At 38.4% G+C, this 20,377-nt stretch overlaps 2 protein-coding genes across 2 annotated transcripts; one reads left to right on the top strand and one right to left on the bottom strand.

Annotated features, from left to right (window-relative positions):
- The first annotated feature begins 6,260 nt into the window (after positions 1-6,260).
- Positions 6,261-7,832, top strand: LOC117490601 (tripartite motif-containing protein 16-like). Its single transcript, XM_034140362.1, has one exon. It carries the CDS (start codon positions 6,261-6,263, stop codon positions 7,830-7,832), a length of 1,572 nt encoding a protein of 523 aa, XP_033996253.1.
- A 3,722-nt stretch (positions 7,833-11,554) lies between these two features.
- On the bottom strand, positions 11,555-19,652 carry sar1b (secretion associated, Ras related GTPase 1B). Its single transcript, XM_034140032.1, has 7 exons — positions 19,483-19,652; positions 16,149-16,224; positions 14,527-14,646; positions 14,319-14,384; positions 13,968-14,071; positions 13,468-13,599; positions 11,555-13,254 (listed from the first exon to the last, which is right to left on the bottom strand). The coding sequence occupies exons 2-7, from the start codon at positions 16,204-16,206 to the stop codon at positions 13,138-13,140; spliced, it is 597 nt and encodes a 198-aa protein (XP_033995923.1). The 5' UTR covers positions 16,207-16,224; positions 19,483-19,652; the 3' UTR covers positions 11,555-13,137.
- Between the last annotated feature and the right edge of the window lie 725 nt (positions 19,653-20,377).

The following is a 20,377-nucleotide window of genomic DNA, read 5'->3' as shown; positions in this document are numbered from 1 at the left end:
TGATTTAGTATACTCTCTTTTCATACCTTAACCCCTTTCCCTTCAGAGTTTCTTTGTGTTATAGCTGTTGAAGAAAAAAAGCTGGCATGAAGAACTTAATTTCCTCTGTGTTCCTGTGTGTGTCCTCTATGTGGTTGCATTTGTGTGTAACTTGCATATCTGTGTGTGTTCATTGTATTCATGTAGCTGTTGATGTGCATTGTACACTGTTTGTCCCTTTTCTGTATATGGTTCCTCATATGTCTGTCTGTATATTATTTGACACTAATTGAGGTGCCTGCATGTCGGTGTTGAGCGTGGGCATTCGTGTTTGTGAGTCTGGCAGGCAGCATTGTTCCCAGCAGTGGTGAAGGACACATCTCCATGGCCTGTACCATTCCTCTGCATGCTGCTATAAATAGCTTACAATGTTTTTGCAGTGTGTGTATACGTGTGTTTAGGTCTGTGTTTATTACTTTCACTTTCAGAGATGTTTGCCAAGGGAAGGTGAAAGAGAGACGATTGTTATAGAAGAAATGAGGAAGATACACACACACATTTTACTTTAAAAAAAGACCACCACCACCACCACCACAACACCATCTTGATACTTTTATCTAAAAATGTTGCAGTGCTATCAAAGCTGCACCCATATATCGAGTAGTCGATTTAAAGAAAATTAATCCAAAATAATTTTTGACAAGTGATTAATGTTTAAGTAATTTTGATGGCAAAGAAGCCAGACGTGATGGTTTCAGGTTGTCAAATGACTTCTTTGACATTTACCTATGTTATGATTTAAAATGTTCGGTTTTGTGCACTGTTGATCGGACAAAACAATCCATTTAATGTCTCATTATAGTGTTGGAATAGGCTTTTTTCCTGTTTTATATAGGAAACTATTACTTGACAATGATTGAGAAGAAAATTGGCTTATTGCTGCCCTATAGTATTCATGCAGAGACTAGAATTATTATCCATAAATCACCATGCACTGGAGTAGGCCTGAAATGTATAGGAAAATACTCAGTATAGTAAGAGAGCTTTAATTAAGTAGCTACAGCAGGCTTTCTTGAGTAAATAGAGCCTACATGAAAACATTCCACGACTGAGTAAATGTTTTCCCGGTTACTTTCTGTGTTGTATTCGTATATTGTAATCACCGTCATCTTTTCCTCATTGACTTTATCCACAGTTGTGAAACAGCGCCCCCATTAATAGCAACTTGTGGAAATGGGAACCAGCGTGTGTGGTTAAACACGGTATTGCAGCCTTGCAGTTGAGGCATTCATCCCAAGCCTACCGAAGATGAGCCAGGTGAAGTCAATGTCCTTTGATTAGTATTCGACAATAAGTTATCTTAGTATAACAAAAACTGGGAAATGTAAAACTTCGGCACCATGAAGGAAAGGATAACAACCTTCTTCGTCTTCAGATAGCATGAGTAACATTTAAAAATATATATATGTTTGCCTTTCTGATGTTTAAATTGACTTTTTGACTTCAAATAAATACAGCTTTGTATTACAGTGGACAATATGGACACACCTCTTCTTATGAGTCTAGCCATGTAAACCAATGGTAACTAAACTGGAAAAGTAAGCAAACTCTTTTTTTTGTGGATGTTAGTCAACCTTCCTTGCAACTGTCACCCAGAATATCCCTGTATTATAAGGTTGTTAATGCATTGCATACTTTTGCGTAATACTATCATTTTTTTTTCTAATGTTATTATTTTGAAGCTCTCAAAAAGAGACATATATTGGTCAATGATGCTGACAAGTCTAGTGATTCTAGTCAGTGTCTTGATTAGAATGGAGGACACTGGTCTCTGCTGCATGATTTAAAGATATTTTCTAATTTTAGGGTCATCAGTGAGCCGAAATCTGAAATATCTGTCCTAAAAACGTTCAACATTCCTGAGTGAATGACATTCTTTAGTTACCAGTACTCCTGAACGGAGTCCTGAGTGAAACAAAATGACTGAAAATGCCCATGTGCCTCGTGTTAAAATATCCTGTAGTTACATTTTCTACTTCATCTTATTTTCAAATTGCACTTTCATCTGATTTACAAGTATGGCTTCACCTGAATATAGCTGCACTTACAACATTCATAAATTGAAAATGCCTCAGTGTGAGGGCTTCAGCTCCCAAGAGGAAGTTCTTTATGTCCGGTTGAAGCACTATAAATAAATGTATTGATGTGGATTTCTACTTACTCATATTTCGAAGAAGAACTTCTGGCCATGCTTACAGCTCTAGGGATGGCAAGGTCAGTCTATCAATCTTTTTATCAATTTTGCCCAGACTGAAATACATGTATTTCAAAAACAGAATATTCATGGTACCCAGAGGATTACGTTTCTTGACCGTGGTGATACCACTTTTTCTTATTGAACCACCATGAGGTTCACGCTTGTGAGTTTGAGTAAAATGCCTCAATAACTTGGATGGATTGTCACGAATAGCTGTACTTATTTTATGTTTCTCTCAGCATGTTGTACTTGCTTTTTGTTCACTTGCAAAACTAATGTCATTACCATCAGTTGTACTTTTTGTTCATAAAGCAAATGTTAACATGCTGGTGTGTTAGCATTTAGCTATAAGCACTGCTATGTTTAAGCCTTACAGGACTGCTATAGTACTCCTCTGTACTTTTTAAAAGGGATTAGGCTTTTTTCAGCTCCTTACATTCTCTCTATTGAGGGAACCCAAAAACAGACGAAACCTATTATCTGAAGATATTGAAATGGGGTAGTCAAATTAACCATTGAAAAAAGTAATATCTCATAGTAATGGGAATGTTTGTGTATTCAAATATAATGCATATATAATAGCACTGTTGTCCATCAGTGTCTAGTCAATGTATTTGGTATAAACGAAAATGGTTAGCACAACTTTATTCTTCAAATATCCCTTTCTCTATATAAAATATGACTTTAGCCTCTTAATCATATTTTCTCTCAAACTATTGTTACTCTTCACTATGACCTACTAAAGGATCCGGTAACTATTCCCTGCCTCTCTATCCTGGGTTTTGGCTTCCAAGGAAAGATGGTGACACAGTTGAGTTATGTGCTAAAGTAGACAGAAGTTTAAATAGTGACTAATTTCTCTACTGTAAATCTTGAGGTGTGTCTGCACTCCAGAGAGCAAACAGAGGGTAGCATAGTGATTTTCTCATTTTCAAATTAGTGGGGGGCGGACGCGGACCTAACCTCCTCTAGGGGGGTCCTCACCTCCTCTAGGGGGGTCCGGGAGGGAAGATTTTTTTTTAAATATTGAACACCCATATGAAACAGAACTGTAAACAGATTTTCTTTTTCTTTATGGATATTTTACAAATCACTTCCCTGTGACTGTGTAATGTAAGGTAGCTTCTAGCTCAGGCATGGGCAAACTAAGGCCCGCGGGCCATATACGGCCCGTTGGGCTTTTTAATCCGGCCCGCCGAATATTGGTACAAAATTGTCCAAATTATAGTAAAGACCGCATTCATTTTTCCTTTTTCCTGCAATACCTGGCATTTCAGTTGATCCCACTAGATGGCGCACTCTAGAAACAATGACCTTTGCTGGAGTCTGCAACGGCCAGATCTAAGAACCAAATCGCTTACATTGGAGGGGGTCAAGATTAACCTGAGCAATTACAGTTCAAGGTTAGTACAGTACAGCGAATACAAGTTGTAACTGAGTAGCGCTGAGAAAAGTGACTAGAACGCGACCACACACTTATAAAAAACACTTATATAAAGTCAGGCAACACTAACCAGCATAGTGTGATTCTGTTTATTTTGTGTAGAAAACGGTTTATGCCACAATATGATAGCAACAAGTAGTCGAGATAGTCTGATTAGCTTCGGTTGCTATGCTAACATCACCTGTAGAATGCCAGAGAAACTTTCATGACAGCGTTGTGATGCCAAACAGCGTCAATTCAAACTGAAACACATTCACTGATGGGGATGGGGGATATGTATCAGCTGCTTGTGTGACAGTCGGACAGTGAATACTTAAAGGCCCTGACACTCCAAGCAGTCACCAGAGAACTCGCCGACGCCGACTGTTGCGTCGCCGTGTTCTCCTGCGTCTTGGCCATGTGTCGCACTGGAACACACCGCAAAGACTTCAGCCGAGCACGTACGAACTGCGCATGCGTGAGTGGCAATAACTCTCCTTACCAGCAGGTGGCGGTAGTGTGTATTCACCATTCAAAAGAGGCAACAACCTGAAGACAGAGAAGAAGAACAGACTGCGTGATCTAAACAAACAACAAATAGCGTGTGCGTTCCATTTTCACTCTCGTGCATCGAAAACATATTTCGTGCGGTACTGGAGCTATCAGCCATTGGAGTGTTGCTTGTGGAAGACATTCTCAAGCAACCGTTTCGCTTCTCATGCACTGATTCGCTAGCTGAACAGCCAATCAGAGTGATTTCTGTGTCCGACTGCCTGTGGCCTGAAAGGCCAAATAAGGCGTGTCACGGCCGACGGTGCGGGACACACCAAATTGAGTTTGGGCGACAGGGCACGCTTCGTCGTCCGACTAATGAAAACGGCCGATTTCGGCCTGGTGTGTCAGGGCCTTTACAGCGGCCGCTGCCACGAGTTAACAGTAGAGTAGAATAAACTCTGGTGCACGAGCAGCACTGCAGCAGTCGGTAAATGCCGCTGAACCACATTAATAAACAATGCACCACGGCACTCTGGAGAAAGGTATAAGGTTGGAGAAGTAGTTCTTTAATTTGATCTGGCTTCATATGATTAAAAACGACCCGACGCAGTCCTCTATTGATGTTGGTGTTGCGGAGAAAATCAGCGACCTAAAACGCTGTGTGGGTCATAAGAAGGCACGTAAACGGTTACGTCATGACGCAAACGATGACGCAATAACTCACCTTTGAACCTGCATCTGTAACAATGAGTGGACCAAAGAAAAGAAAAGTCGACAATGAGTGCCGAGTGTTTAATGAGGAGTGGACAGCTAAATATTTGTTCACCTTTCTGCTACTGGCCCAGCCCGTCTGTTACATTTTAAAACTCATAGTGGCCCCCGAGCCAAAAAGTTTGCCCACCCCTGTTCTAGCTTCATGTCGAACACTGACAGTAAGTCAACATTTTCCAGAGAGCTTTCTTTGAAATCACCAGGTAACGCTAGAAAACATAACATTTATATTGCATGACAAAGTGTTCATTTAATGTCTCTGGCTAGCTATAGCTACTTGCTAACGGTTTAGCTTACCCGCGCGATTCAAAGTATTGTCAACAACTTAACTGTAATTTATGCTTTGCTTACATGTTCGCATAACTTGGAAGTTTACTGACATTTACATACCTTGTTTACCTGGCGCAAGTGGTGGCTCTGGGGTTGTTGTGTGAGCCACCACTTGAGAATTGTCGTCTTTTTTAAGAACATTTTTTCTTATGTACATCTTCAAAAACTCAGAGTCCGACTGACAGTTTAAACATTGTCACAGGATACAGTAGGTACCTGTCAGCCAATAGAGAGGTGAAGTCCCCCCCCTTCCGGTGGGACTCATGGGACCTTATTTTGGAAAAAGTTTGTATTGAAGTCAATGGGGAGAGAAAGATTATCTTTCGATCCCGTTTGAATTGTGCCACGAATTACACATATGATGTTTGTCAATCTTAAATAATAATTTCCATGTCAAAAAAGTCACAGTTTGTCGTAAAACTGTTGAAATATAAGACTATGAAAAATACGCAACTAGAAAGACTACAAATCCCAGAATCCCGGTCCCGCATGCTGGCTCTTACGGAACCGACTAACTCCCCTTATGTGTATGTACAGCTCTCAACATGCCCAGACTTGGAGTGATTTTCACCTCTTTTAATACTTTTCGCCTCATTCTGAAAGAAAGAAGTGAAATGTGCCAACGTGACGGCCGTCTTGGTGTGTGGTGCGAGACGGGAGATGTAGTTCATTGAGCGGTTTCACACAAAAAAAGTGTTACTTCACAGTTTTACGGCACATTTTAATTTTTTTGACTTGTAAAATTATCTTTTAAATTGACAAACATCATATGTGTAATTCGTGGCACAATTCAAACGGGATTGAAAGATAATCTTTCTCTCTCCATTGACTTCAATGCATAACTTTTCCGAAATAAGGTCCCATGGAGCTCAACCGGAAGGGGAGGGACTTCGCCTCTCTATAAGACACGTTTATTTCCATGCAACTCTCTGGTGATTGGTCTGGTGTATTGCCTCTGTTGCATTCACTGAACACGGGAAATTACATTCCTGCCGTCCTCTCTGCATGAGCTGTATTAAAGACTGCTGGGGTAAGAAGAATGAGGAGAAAACGTACAGCTGCCCGCAGTGCAGGCAGAGCTTCACACCGAGGCCTGCCCTGGTGAAAAGTACCATGCTTGCAGAGTTAGTGGAGGAACTGAAGAAAGTAGGACTTCAAGATGCTTCACCTGATCTTTCCATTGCAAAACCTGGAGATATGGTCTGTGATTACTGCTACGGGGTGAAGCTGAAAGCCTTCAAGTCCTGTCTGCTGTGTATGGCCTCTTTCTGTGAGCAACACCTCCAACCTCACTTTGATGTAGCTCCATTAAAGAAACACAAGTTGGTTGCAGCCACCTCAAAGCTTCAGGAGAACATCTGCTCTCGTCATGACGAGGTGATGAAGATTTTCTGCCGCACTGATCAGCAGTGCATCTGTTATCTCTGCTCCATGGATGACCACAAAGGCCATGACACCGTCTCCGCTGTAGCAGAGAGGGCTAACAGGCAGAAGGAGCTCGGGGTGAGCCAAGAAAAAAACCAACAGAGAGCCCAGGACAGAGAGAAAGACGTCAAGGCGCTTCAACAGAGGGTGGAGGCTATCAATCGCTCTGCTGATGAAGCAGTGAGGGACAGTGAGAAGATCTTCACTGAGTTCATTCATCTCATTGAGAAAAGAAGCTCTGAGGTGAAGCAGAAGATCAGATCCCAGCAGAAAACCCAAGTGAGTCAAGCTCAAGATCTTGAGGAGAAGCTGCAGCAGGAGGTCACTGAGCTGCGGAGGAAAGACGCTGAGCTGCTGCAGCTCTCTCACACCGAGGACCACCTGCATTTCCTAAACAACTACCCCTCACTGTCACGTCTGAGTGAGTCTGAAGACTTACCCAGCATTGATAGCTGTCCTCTGCGCTTATTTGAGGATGTGACCGTGGCGGTGTCAAAGACCAGAGATAAACTGCAGGGTGTTGTAACTGAGGAGTGGGAAAACATCTCTCTGGCAGTGACTGGAGTGGATGTTTTAATGACCCAAGCAGAGCCCAGAACCAGAGCTGAATTCAGGAAATATTCTCGTCAAATCACATTGGATCCAAATACAGCACAGAGGCGGTTGTCATTGAGTGACGGGAACAGGAAAGCCACACTAATGAAAGGAGAACAGTCATATTCAGCTCATCCAGACAGATTTGTTGGAAATTGTCAGGTCCTGAGTACAGAGGGTCTAACTGGACGTTGTTACTGGGAGGTGGAGTGGAGCGGGAGAGCTTTGATAGCAGTGGCATACAAGGATATTAGCAGAACTGGGACACCTAATGAATGTAGATTTGGATATAATAACAAATATTGGGCATTAGAGTGTAACCTTGGCAGTAAATATACATTCTACCACAACGATATTTCTACTTCCGTCTCAGGCCCTCAGTCCTCCAGAATAGGAGTGTACCTGGATCACAGAGCAGGTTCTCTCTCTTACTACAGCGTCTCTGACACCATGACCCTCCTCCACAGAGAGCAGACCACCTTCACTCAGCCTCTCCATCCTGTGTTTCGGCTTCTACAAGGTACTGGAAGCTCAGCTGAGTTGTGTGAGCTGAAGTAGGTGGAAGTTTAAATACTGACTTACAGAGTGAAACCAGGACTGGGTTTGATTTGTCTGTGTATTTTTATTTTTATTTGGATAAAATATGGATCTTGTTTGTTGAATTTGTGATTTGTACGTTATATTTTCTCAACATTTTCATTACATATTATGCTTGGAAAAGTACAACATTTACAAATTGTTTATGTTGCTCTAGTTCTGATAATACAAATTCCATCTATTTTGTTAATGTGACCGCAAAAGTATGGGTACAATTTAAATGTAACTTGTGAAAAATAGCTTGCTGATCATCTTTTTATGGGTAAATTCATCTGTCTTTACATTGTAACACGTTTTAGGAATCATTTGTAAAAGGTATATGTTCAAATCACCATTTAACAGCAAACTTCTATCATTTATACAAAAAATTACTTTTGTCGGTTTTTTTCTGCTGAGTATCAATCGTTCAGTTTTTAAGATATTTCGGTAACAAAAAAACCTGTAGATAAATCAGTCAGATAAACCCTATTTGTGAAATGCTGGTTCTTTTGCAAAGGAAAACATTTCAAGACAATATTTCAAAGTGTGTTATTTTCTGTTTTATTACACAACTTTTGAACATTCCACAACAATCATGCAGGAATAAAATAGGAATTATAGAAAGCTTTACAGGCTTCACATTGTCTCAAAAACACTCGATAGGTGAGTTAAAGTTTGGGAAATCATCACCTACAGACAACATACCATGTGTTGCTTTATTGCTGAAGATGGTGTGAAGAGTACATCACTCCAAAAATAATAAAGGAAAAAGGAAATATAACATAAAATATGAATATTTGTGCACTGATTTCACTTACAGCTTAATGACAGGAATTACTATAAATTAGGCATATTATTGAGTCTTTAGGTAAACCAACTTCCATAAACATCCTTATCCCTTTTGTGTTGTCCTCATTCGGAGGTCCATATCCAAAATGTCAGTTCAGTTCAAATGTCGGTCAGAAAGAAAAAAGTACTTTGCATGACATACGTTCCTACAACTTTTCCCAAAGCATTTAACCCTCCTGTTGTCTTCAGGTCAAATCTGACCGATTTACTACTTTCATCAATCATAACTTTTTTGTTTTACATTCGATTGCATTAAGGCTTTATGATATCCTTCACAGTAGACAATTGAACATATACAATTGCTGATCACCACTTTCATTGAATTTTGGATGATTTAGTCAACTTTGTAACCATGGTGTTCCCGCCATAAAGAAAAGGAATTAGTAACCATCCGGATCAGATAAAACACACACACACACACACACACACACACACACACACACACACACACACACACACACACACACACACTCTAGATGTGTGCCCCCCCTTATGTGCCCATCCCCCCACATGGATCACACCTGGCACACGCAATACATGTTCAGTGTCTATTCTTTGTATATTTACTGCAGTTTTTCATGTATACCAGTAGTCTGATACAATATTTACAGTTTGAAAGGGTGTTAAATAAAATTTGGTGATGATTAATGGGTTTTGTGTTAATGTAATAGCAGTTAAAACAGGACCGGTCCAATTTGACCGCAAACACCAAAGTAAGGGGGGGAAAACGAGGACAATAGGAGGGTTAAATAAGAGCTCAGAGCTACTCAGTGAAACATATGTACACAGGGTGCTCTGAGGTGACTCTTTACATGCTGACAAAATCAGTCATTACACGGTTAACATGTGAATGTATTCACTTTAAAACAAATCTGGCAACAGTGCAGAAAAACAAATATCTCCGATAATAAGACAAAAGTGTTGTGATGTTCAGATGTTAAAGTCCTGCTTTATTTGTTACCCAAATCTTAACCATGTCAAACAATGTCTCTGTACTATTAACATTTATATCTCAATACATTTTCTTTCATCAGTAATAAGATTAAACATTTTCCTGGGGATTCTTTCCATGTCCTAAGTTAAATTAATAATTACTGTTACAGGTAAGGAAATCTTAATTAAAATCACATGAACACAAAAGATGACAAATCCAACAAAGAGTTGATCACCAGGATTTGGTTTACACATTATCCAGCTACCAATGATTATTTTACTTTTTTTTTTTGTTTTGTTTATTAGTTATCTTTTGAGCTGTCTTTCCTAAAAGCCGAAGACATTTTTGGGAATATTAATTAACATTAAAAAAAGGACCAAGATCTGCAGATGAAAGATTGTATGGATTTACAGAAATTAGTGGTAGAGAAACTAGCCCCTGTTCCACCAGCAACACCTCCTGGGAACTAACGCTGTTGAATGTTCACAAAATAAACGTTTATGTTAATTTAAAGACTTGGTGCTTTTAAGTGCAAAGGGAAATACCTAAGTTAGACTTAAATATGAATATAAAAGTCAATAACGTTTCAGCTTTTAAAAAGCAACATTAACATGCGGAGGCTCGTGGAACAGAGGCTCCCATAAACATGGAGCAGGACAGATAAAGTCCTTTTTCAAAGCAGATATTTGACCTGGTAAAGAAAACAAATAATGATGTGTTGCTCATTTACGGTTAATGCAAGTGTCTCAGAAATCAGTGACATGGTGACAGTGAATTTTATACCGTGACAGTCTAAGATGTCTTCTGTGAAAAAGGGACTGCTCAGAAAACAGAGCATCCTGCCAGCATCCCTTTAGCCTCCCTCTCATCATAGGCATCAAAAAGCCTTGAAAACGAGTAATATAAACAAAAACAACCAATCTAACACAAAGACTGTAAAAAAAACCTCAAACTCAAGAATGTAAAACAGGCGTCATGTCAGACATAACCTAACAAAAATCCATCATTAAAATATCCAACGTGGCTCCCTAAGAACTATAATTAAAAGAGAACTGCTGCCAAAGTTGAATAACAGATTATATAAATACGATAAATTGCGAGGAACTAAGTTTACATTATCAATGTGTAGCCATTTACAATGCATTTAAGAAACTGGCTTTGTGACACCTTTAAAATGCAATTTAAAGTATTTTTCCTCATTCAAACAATCATACTACCCACTGGGATAAATTCAAAAAGTTGAGATAAATGTACAGGACTACTAAAAGTATTTATTTTTCTATTTCATGTGCACCACCTAGTACTTGTATTGAAGCAAATAAACGTTTTAAATAACCTCCAATTAACCATCTACATACTGCTCTATAATCCAATACCACATATAAACTGTGCCACAAGATATTATAGCTGTCAGTGATTAAACACTTAAACTCTATTGTTTTTACTTTTGGACAGTTTTGCGGTCCTTGTAGTATTTCCATGTTATTATATTTTTACTCCACTACAATTTGGAGGCAAATATTGTAATTTTTACTTCAGTACAATAATTTGACAGCTGCAGGTATGTTTTCAGATTATTATAATATTTTTAAATACTATGCTTGAAAGATTAAACCTTTTCATTTGTGTAGCTTGTTACCCCTAACAAAAAGTGATTATCAAATTATAAAAATACTTATGCATCAATAATAACGATCAACAATATTACATGTATAATAACAGATAAGACAGGGGTCCTTTTTCTGCATAATGAAGTTTTAATTGTATTACTTTAGGTACATTTAGCTGGTAATTCTGTATTTTAGGTTTGTTTATATTGAGTGCAGTATTTATATAAATAAATGTGTACTTTCACTTAGAGATAATGATTACTTTTTCCATGGCTAATCTCACAAAAATAATTTGACAAAAGAAATCAGTCTGCATTTTGGATCAATGTTAAAGCCTGTTATTCATTGAAAACATTTATTACATTTTAATGATGCAAACAACAGCAAGTCCCACCCTTGTTGAAACAGCTCATCACTTAGTCATGAGGGAATGAAAGAGACAATAAGGGACAGGGACAGAAAAAGTGTGTATTACACGTAATTCCATTGTTTCTGTAAAAAAAACAAAAAAAACATGACAATCAGCTCTCATTGTACATTTTGGCATCTTTTCCCTCCTGTTGTATTCTGGAATAAGGGTCAATAAAAATCAAAAGAACAAGGCATGCATAATAGTTTCTGGTAATGCACATAGATCAAAAGGATACCACTTATAAAGTACAAAATCAGCGTACGATGTTCATGTACACTTCATATATATGGTTCCTTTCTTAGAGGTGTCTGAGGCCTATCTACCTGTTCCCGCTGTGGTACTGTGCCCTCCGTTATCTACTCTTGGTCACTAGATTCACCCTGTACAAAGGTCTAGGCCAGAAAATATATCTGTAGGATGGACTTCTTATATTGATGATTACTAGGTGTTACAACCATCTTTCCTCCCTTCACCGCTTACTGCATGTTATCAAGCTATTTGTCCCAAAGTTTCATTTACTTAAATAGTTTCCGTCGCATCCACTGATCATTGTGCTATCTACACGATTTCCTCAAACCTTGCAGGGTTATAGCCAGTATTACTTTCTATTAAAATTCTTCATCCACCCGCTTTACTACCGCTTAACTATGCTTCTCTTTAAAAAAAAGGGGAGCCCATCACAGCTTACTGGAATCCATTCAATTCTACTGTGCCCATAAGATAGAAGTCAGGAACAAAAGTATTATCTTCAAAGAAACCTAAAATACACTAAGATAAATGCACTGTTCCATTTTAATAAATGGGTGAAAACAGCCACACATTCATAGTGACGGCTATATAGGTGGCCACACTGTTTATTTACTGAAATCATGTCAAAGTAAAACAAATTAAAGAAAGAAAAAGGACAAACCAAAATGTGTTGGTTAAATACAACTTTGGAATGAATGACTTTACTGTTACAAAGAAAAAAGAAAGTGTACTGCAATGTATACAACTATGTTGCTCTCTCGTAGCTCGAACTAAGATGAAGAGGCAGCTGGGATTGTTGATAAAGCGATGGAATCATGTTCTGATTTACAGTTATAATGAATCTATCATCACACTCAACAGATGGCAGGAAGGGAGGGAGAGAGGAAAGCAAACAAAAGACACAATATAGAAAAGATTCATCCGTTTGAATTTGAACACCCTTTGCTGTCGAACCAACGCTATGATACTCCCTTAGAAAAAGACAAAGATGGAAATGAGTGTGTGTGTGCACGTACAGGTATGAATTCTGCAAGTGCGGAACCAAATGTTCGACCAATAAAAGTCTATTGGGATCAAGTTGAACTGGTCTCTCTGAAGGTGGAGGCAGACTTGTTTAACCAAACATGGGGCTGAGAATGATGGTACGGGTGGCATTGCTGGGCGTCTTGAGTGGTCGGGTTTAGCGCCCCCCTGATGATGGTGGTGGTGTCGGTGTTACGGGGCGTGGCTGCTTTAGTCGATGTACTGTGAGAGCCAGCGGAAGCCCTCGCCGTAGCCCTGCCTCTTCAACACACTGCACATGAACACTTCCAGTGGTCTTGTGTTCAGCTCCTTCATGGCAATTGTGCCCTTAAAGAAAAGCAGGAAAAAAAGTCCCATTAGATCCACTGTTTTTAGTTCATGACACCATATCTGACAAATGTTTTTCATCTTCCAATAGTCAAACCCTAGGTCTTTTTTCATTCTCGTCTCTGGTTAACAATTTCAGAAATGAATCTTTTCCCACTTTATTTAGAACTCTATTTGTCTGATCATAAGAATCATACTGCTGTGTCTACTCACCTTTCCTGTCGTCTGTCCGTACAATCCAAACATTTCTCTCAGCTTCTCCTCGCTGATGGCCTCTGGTCTGTCGATCTTGTTGCCCAGGATCAGAATAGGCACATTTCCAATAGTCTCATCTGTCATTAATGCCTGATAGGGTAGACCAGAGTATTACTATGCAGCTTTCATATTTATCATTACCGTAAATAAACAAATAAAAAATCTCCCCCTCAGATACTACTACAGTATTATCATTGACGTCTACTTTAATTTCCTAGACTTTCCAGAAATACACTTTCCTAGGAACTGACAGAAGTGGAATGCGTTGTATTTGTTAGAAGGCAGACAGTGAAGGGTGCTGTGCGTCATTATTCATTTTACAAAAAAGCCATGAAACAATGCTTTGCATTTAATGAGCTATTATGAGAGAAGAAATTAGGAGCTTTGCCTCCTTTACAATGGATTTGCTTTTATACAGCCAATTGACATTTGTAGTCTAAGTGGAAGCAGGTACTTACATCAAGTTCAGATTTAGATTCGCCCAATCTAATTAAGTCTGCACAATCCACAAGGAACACAATGCCATTGATGGCCGGGAGGTAGTTTTTCCACACTCTTCGGGCTGTATGAACAAACAAAACACAAACATTTTGAGTTTTACACTCAAGTCTGTTATACAATAGACACATTCTGCATTAACTGATTTTACAGTGATATATGGCACTGGCCTTCCTTTTTTTTTTAACAAGAGTATTAACAGGATGGGCACTTTCATTTGCAGCAGTGGTACAAATTGGTATTGTAGCTTTAATATCACATACCGTGACCAATAAAGCCCAAAAACATTAGTATACACAACACACACATACCTTGTGCGTGGCCTCCAAGATCGAAGGTTGTGAAAGTCATGCCAGCAATTGTCAGCTCTTCCGAGGCTGGAGGAAAGAAAGGAAATTATAATGAACAAATCTGAAAAGTCAGGCAACCCAAAAGTCACTGATCATAAATGTCTACGTTTGCATTTATCTCTCAACACATCACTGAGTGAGCATGTATGTGAGAGTAGCACCAACTCACTTGGATGTAAAGTTGGCACATGCTGTCCCAATCTGTCATCTTTGAGCATGTGCAGTAGTGTTGTTTTGCCAGCATTGTCCAGGCCAAGAAATACTAACTTGCCTGATTTCTTGTACAGTCCTGAAACAAAACCGGAGGCATTTTAGAAAACAAAGCTGGGACAATAGAAATATTGCACTGTACTATACTATGCTTAGTCCTTTTAATTCTCACACAAAGGAACATGTCAAGTGAATTTGGGTGATGAGTCAAGTGGTATTGAAGGTATGTCATGGCTTTCTTTTTAAATTAAGCATAAAGAGGACAAAAGAGTTGTCAAACTTAGCCTTGGTCTCACTTTGATGCACCAGTGGCGGTGCTCCACCCTCTGATTTTCCCTTTCTCTAATCCTTACTTTGTGAATGTTAAATTAAAAGGCAACCTTGCTGGAAAAAATAAGTAGCAGTTGATTTGTTTTATTCTATGAAGGAATGACATTCAGTCATATTCATTTGTATTAAAAAATACAAATCCTCAGATGTACTGATTAACTGTACACAGGAGAAAAAGGTTAAACTCAATCCTCCCTCAACTTTCCAGACAAGATTACAAGGCTTTGCGTTGACCTCTCTCTGTGATTCAGCGTACTGATAACAGTTGGATTTGTAAACGTGTGACTGAGTCAGCTCTACTAGACATCGCCATTTCTCACAACAGCACTTTGCTACTTGTCGGACCAGGAGAACAGGAACGACTGCTTCACAGGAGCTGCGCTAACACAGAAACTAGAACAGCGCTCTTTGGGGAGAGGAGCAGCTGGTCCACTTCAAAATTACACTTGACAATGAAGTTGACTTTGAGAGGGGGTTGGCCAAACATTTAAGTGTTGATATCGTCAGGTAGTATGTACTAGGTAGTACTCTGAAAACGGTAGGATTGGCACAGGTTGCTTATAAGTTAAGAAGCAGAGTGTTGACTAACAGTGATCGTGATCAATGCACACAGTTTACCAGAAACATGTTCTGTAAGTGCACATTGTGGGGCAGATTTTAGATTTCATTTTATAAAACATTATATTGAATTGCTTTTCATTGGCAGGGAAAAGACTCAATCAGCACTTTTACGCTTCATGCCGGCGTTCACCCAGCCACGGGTTTAAGCTACGGACACAACTTTACTGGAAAGGTTTTATAGCTTTAAAACGTGTAATGTGGAGCAGTTAAGAAGGGGTGCCTACGGAACAGAGATTCAGATTTGAGTCTGTGTGGCACAACGTTAACTCTTGCAGTATTACTCCGCTTCTACCACAATAGGGATGTATTTCTAAGAACAAAGCGCACTATTGTGAAGAACACACTGAGCCCCGGTTTTCACTGAACACTTCAGGACTGAGGTGTGAGACAGAGCAGTCGTAACAATTCAGGTTGTTCTTGTGATCACTAAAGACATTAATCAGACTCAACTCCGTCTGATACTATCAATTCTGATCCCAATGCAATACAATAGCTTTGTAGTTCACAATACCCTTCTGATTAATGATTTAAAATACAAAAGCAGTCCAAACTGTTGCAGTAACTTCTTAAACATGTCAGCAAAGAGTTCCTGTTTATTTTCAGTTAGTGTGTCTGATCAACAGTACTTACCTAACAACTGTAGTACACTATTGAAACCGCTATAAATCCAATCAAATATGAAAGACATATCCGGAGCTGTTGAATCCTGAAAAACAACAAATGGGGGGAAAAAGCAGATGTAAGAAGACATGAATGTACACAGGACGAGAAAATGAACTGCTAACATTTTATTTTGGATGTAACCTCTATCATGATCATATGTGTGAGCAAAAACGTAGCAAATAGGTGTGAATAAATGTCATGTTATAATACAAATCGTCTTATGTTGTGCGTTTTCCCAAAAGGTTCCCCTTGACGACACATAGCTAAGGTTGTGTTTGTTTTTTTGTACATTTGGTTGTTACTGATCTTATCCAGACTGTTAGTTTCTACCACTGAACATTATATACTGAACAGTAAACAATATCAAGGAAACAAGTGTCAGCATTTAACTCTTGAAGTATACTTCGTGGAGGATTTGGACAGCCTTATTAAGACAGTATCCTTCATCCCCTAGCATGAACAGAATACTGATATACAAAGAGTTTCTACAATAGCTTTCATGACACACGCATGTATAATCTCTGCTGAAATCTGCATTACAATGGCAGGCTGTTTATGTTTCCATTCTGCTTCAAAGTTGAAACTTTACTTAAATAGCTCAACTGTAGGGAAACGTTGAGGTCGTACCTTATTTTGTAATATATAAACAATATTTTTTATTTAAAATGCAGAGAGGGGAATAAGTAAGTATATACATATGCATATTCCTAGATTATTTGGTCAAAATAATTGTTACCATAATGATAAAAATAATGTCTTAATGCCAAATTTGTTACAACACTGGAACTAAACCAGATTGATGCGACAGCACTGCCTGAGAAAATGACGCCTGCCTTAACCCATCAGCAGGATATTGGCAGATGATAAGAACAATGATTGTATTTATACATCCAATGATTAGCTTGTTCCAGTAAGAGTCTTTGAACAGCAGGACAGGAGATTCACAGCACTGATCACATGCCATCGGACAGCTCTTCAATAGGCAACACAAGTGTTTTGTTCAACACAGTTAATCTACAAGGGCCTTGGAACTTAAGCCTAGTCTTACCCTTTCATGATAAGAAATCCAGATTGTATTTCAAATGAAACCAAATAGATCTTATATAGGACCAGCTTTAAATGTGGGGAGCTGAGAACATCTGAATCACTACATGCTACAGCGTGTTGCTTTTGATGAAACAAAACTTATGCTTTGTTCATTTGTTGTTCTAGCTCACTGAAGGTTATTTTAAGTGATTTGTGGGCAGTGAGAATCTGAGAAAAGGGGGGGGGAAAAAACTCTATAACTTAAGGACAACGTTTAATTTATATAATTGTTTACACTTTTGTTTGTTTACACTTCCCCATAATTCATCATGTTTGCTCCATAAGGGAGACACACACACACACAGTCTTTTCAAACTTCATCTCAGTTCCTTGTCTTTTCTCTTTCACTGTTGCAGAGGTAAGTTTTCACCGACCTCTAGCACCAGTTACATAATAGTCAAACAACTCTGAGGCTAAAGTATAAGGTAGCCAAAGGTCAAGAACACGCAAACACAGCTGAACTGCACGTCAGCTGCTGCTAACTCCTGTCCCATATTCTCTCATGCCTGCTTCCACACCTTCTACGAGGCTGTGAGCTGGTCTCATGGACTGAAGCTCCCACGTGTGACGTGATGCAGCTGTGAATGTAAAACTGTTTCAAAGTAGCTGTAATATGTTCATTTAAGACACAAATTGTGTGTTGCATTGAGAGCGTTTGCCAGAAGGCAGCAGCCGTAACTTGCTTAAAATGATCCGTTTTACTTATAATTGAGTTCATGGATAATGAACAGGAGGAATTTGGTTAGAAGTGCCCCCAGAGCTAAACTGACTATCAATGAGACATCTGTTATGTATTAAATATGTCAGATTAGTTATTGACATTATTTTAGGTTAACTCTTTCAGAACAGGCTTCATTAAGTCTGAAGAGAAGTGTTACTACTCAAACGTCACCAAACTACAAATTGTGACGGTTTGCCCCAATAACTATCCACTAGTGGTGTAATGTAACTAAATACATTGACTCAGGTTGTACTTTTTACTCCATTACATTTATTTGACATATTTGGTTACTAGTTACTTTGCAGATCAAGATTATTAAAACAAAATAAAAATCAACACACATTATAATATTATAGGTGAAGCTACCCAGTAGAGTATAAATTAAATCAAATAATCCTCACCTTTACCTAGTAAAACATTGAAGTGACGAATACATAAACGCACCAATCACTCTTTTTTAAATAATAGGAATATATAAATATTATACATTTACTCAAGTACTGTACTTGAGTACACTTTTGAGATACTTGCATATCATACTGAAAGGGGCCAATCTGCATAATTAGTACTTTTTACTTTCAGCCCTTTGAGTATATTTTGATGCTGGGACTTTTGTACTTTTACTTAAGTAAGATTTTGAACACAGTATTCCTGCTCTTTGGTGGTTCTACTTTTACTAAACAAGATCTGAATACTTCTTCCACCTCTGCTATCCACCATCTACCTCAATTCTTAAATTGCTGAAAAATAACTGGAAATGTTTCTTCACGTTCAACATGTGTTTCTTATGTAGTCTAAAGTTAAGCATATCAGTAAATATGTGTTTCGGTTCACAAATTAAGTAAATCACTGACTAGCTTAACATTTTCCTTCCAAAGTTTTCTTTGCAGATATGGATTAATGATATAAATCATAATCAACACTTACATAAGACTTTAGTTACACCTGTATTAGTATTTCTGCTCTTTGGTAGTTCTACTTTTACAAGTACAAGATCTGAATACTTCTTCCACTAAAGATCGGTGTCTGACCATTTCTGTGTCAAAGATAAAATAAAAGAAAGGTGCAAATATATGATTAATAATGTCAATGATAGACGCATACGTTAATTGTATCTGTTTAAACCCAGTTTTAGGCCGACTTGTAGGGAGGCTAGCAGGAAGCCACTAGCTACGTGTCATATTCTCTGACAGGCGACGTTGCATCAACTTGCTACGTTAGCTAATCAGCCGTTATCTAGATACTTCACTAACCAACACCAGATACTTTAATTTTTTCGAGTATTTTGGTTCTATTAATACATTTGAATGTTGAGATAAATACAACAGTGGGTCAACTTCAGTTTAAATGCACCTCGAGGAAAATAATAGGCAAGTTGGTGTTAGCAATGCTAACGTAGCACCGTTAGCAGCCGGGATAATTTGCTAGCCGAGATGCCGACGGCTAACATAAGACTATTTTTCTTTTCTCGAGATCATATATTTTAACACTTACCCGTTATTTATGTGTAGATTAGTTAACAGAGTGTGTTGGCTCTTTCTGTCATGTAAATTGGTCTCCCGGTCCAGCGAAATGCCAAGTCTTCCTCTCCTTTTTCGTGTTTTGTTACTGAGCCACGACAGTGCAATGGCTTCTCAAGCAACTCCCAAAAAAACTCTGACCGGCCGCTTCCTGTTTATGTTTCACAATCATCTTTCCGGCAGGAGAACTCAAATAAAACGTAGTGTTCTTTAACACATATCATATCACAAATTTCACTGGATGTATTGTTAATTAAATATTTAATTAAGGCACAGGTGGAAGAAGTACTAAGATTATTTACTTAAGTAATGTAGCAATAATTACAGTTTAACAATACTCAGTTACAAATAAAAGTCCTGCATTCAAAATTGTACTTTAGTAAAAAAGTATTAGCGTCAAAATATACTTTAAGTATCAAAAGTAAAAGTACTTGTTATGCAAAAAGGCACGTTTTTAAAATTATTTTATTAAAATTATTGGTGCATTAATGTGGTCATCACTTTCATGTTGTACTTAGGAAAGATGGGGTTTATAGATTAATGTATACGCTACTGTTTAGCTCAATCTATACAAATATATGATTATGTATGTGTCGATTTCCATTTTTGTATTAGCCTAAATATTCAAAGTAACTAGTAAATAAATATCTGAAATAAATGTTGTGGCGTAAAATGTATAAAGCATAATGTGAAAGTACTCATGTGAAGTTTAAGTACCTACATGTTTTACTTGAGTACAGTACTTGAGTAAATGTGCTCAGTTACATTACACCACTGGTGAAATGCAATGTAATGTAATGTAAACTATAACGAATCAAAACGAACAACCCTGAAACGATGTATCTCTGCTTGTTAGATAACAGTTTTGC

This window comes from Trematomus bernacchii, unplaced genomic scaffold (assembly GCF_902827165.1).
Source record: "Trematomus bernacchii unplaced genomic scaffold, fTreBer1.1, whole genome shotgun sequence".
NCBI classification, from domain to species: domain Eukaryota; kingdom Metazoa; phylum Chordata; class Actinopteri; order Perciformes; family Nototheniidae; genus Trematomus; species Trematomus bernacchii.
This window is presented reverse-complemented; position numbering and strand designations above follow the sequence as displayed.

What these genes read in the sequence shown, in the direction of transcription:
- LOC117490601 (XM_034140362.1), top strand. Translation starts at nt 6,261, where the DNA reads ATGAGCTGTATTAAAGACTGCTGGGGTAAGAAGAATGAGGAGAAAACG.
- sar1b (XM_034140032.1), bottom strand. Translation starts at nt 16,206, where the DNA reads ATGTCTTTCATATTTGATTGGATTTATAGCGGTTTCAATAGTGTACTA. An exon ending in TAGTGTACTACAGTTGTTAG is followed by an intron (nt 14,647 to 16,148) that starts GTAAGTACTGTT and finishes GTTTTGTTTCAG; the next exon opens with GACTGTACAAGAAATCAGGC. An exon ending in TCTTGGAGGCCACGCACAAG is followed by an intron (nt 14,072 to 14,318) that starts GTATGTGTGTGT and finishes TTGTTCATACAG; the next exon opens with CCCGAAGAGTGTGGAAAAAC.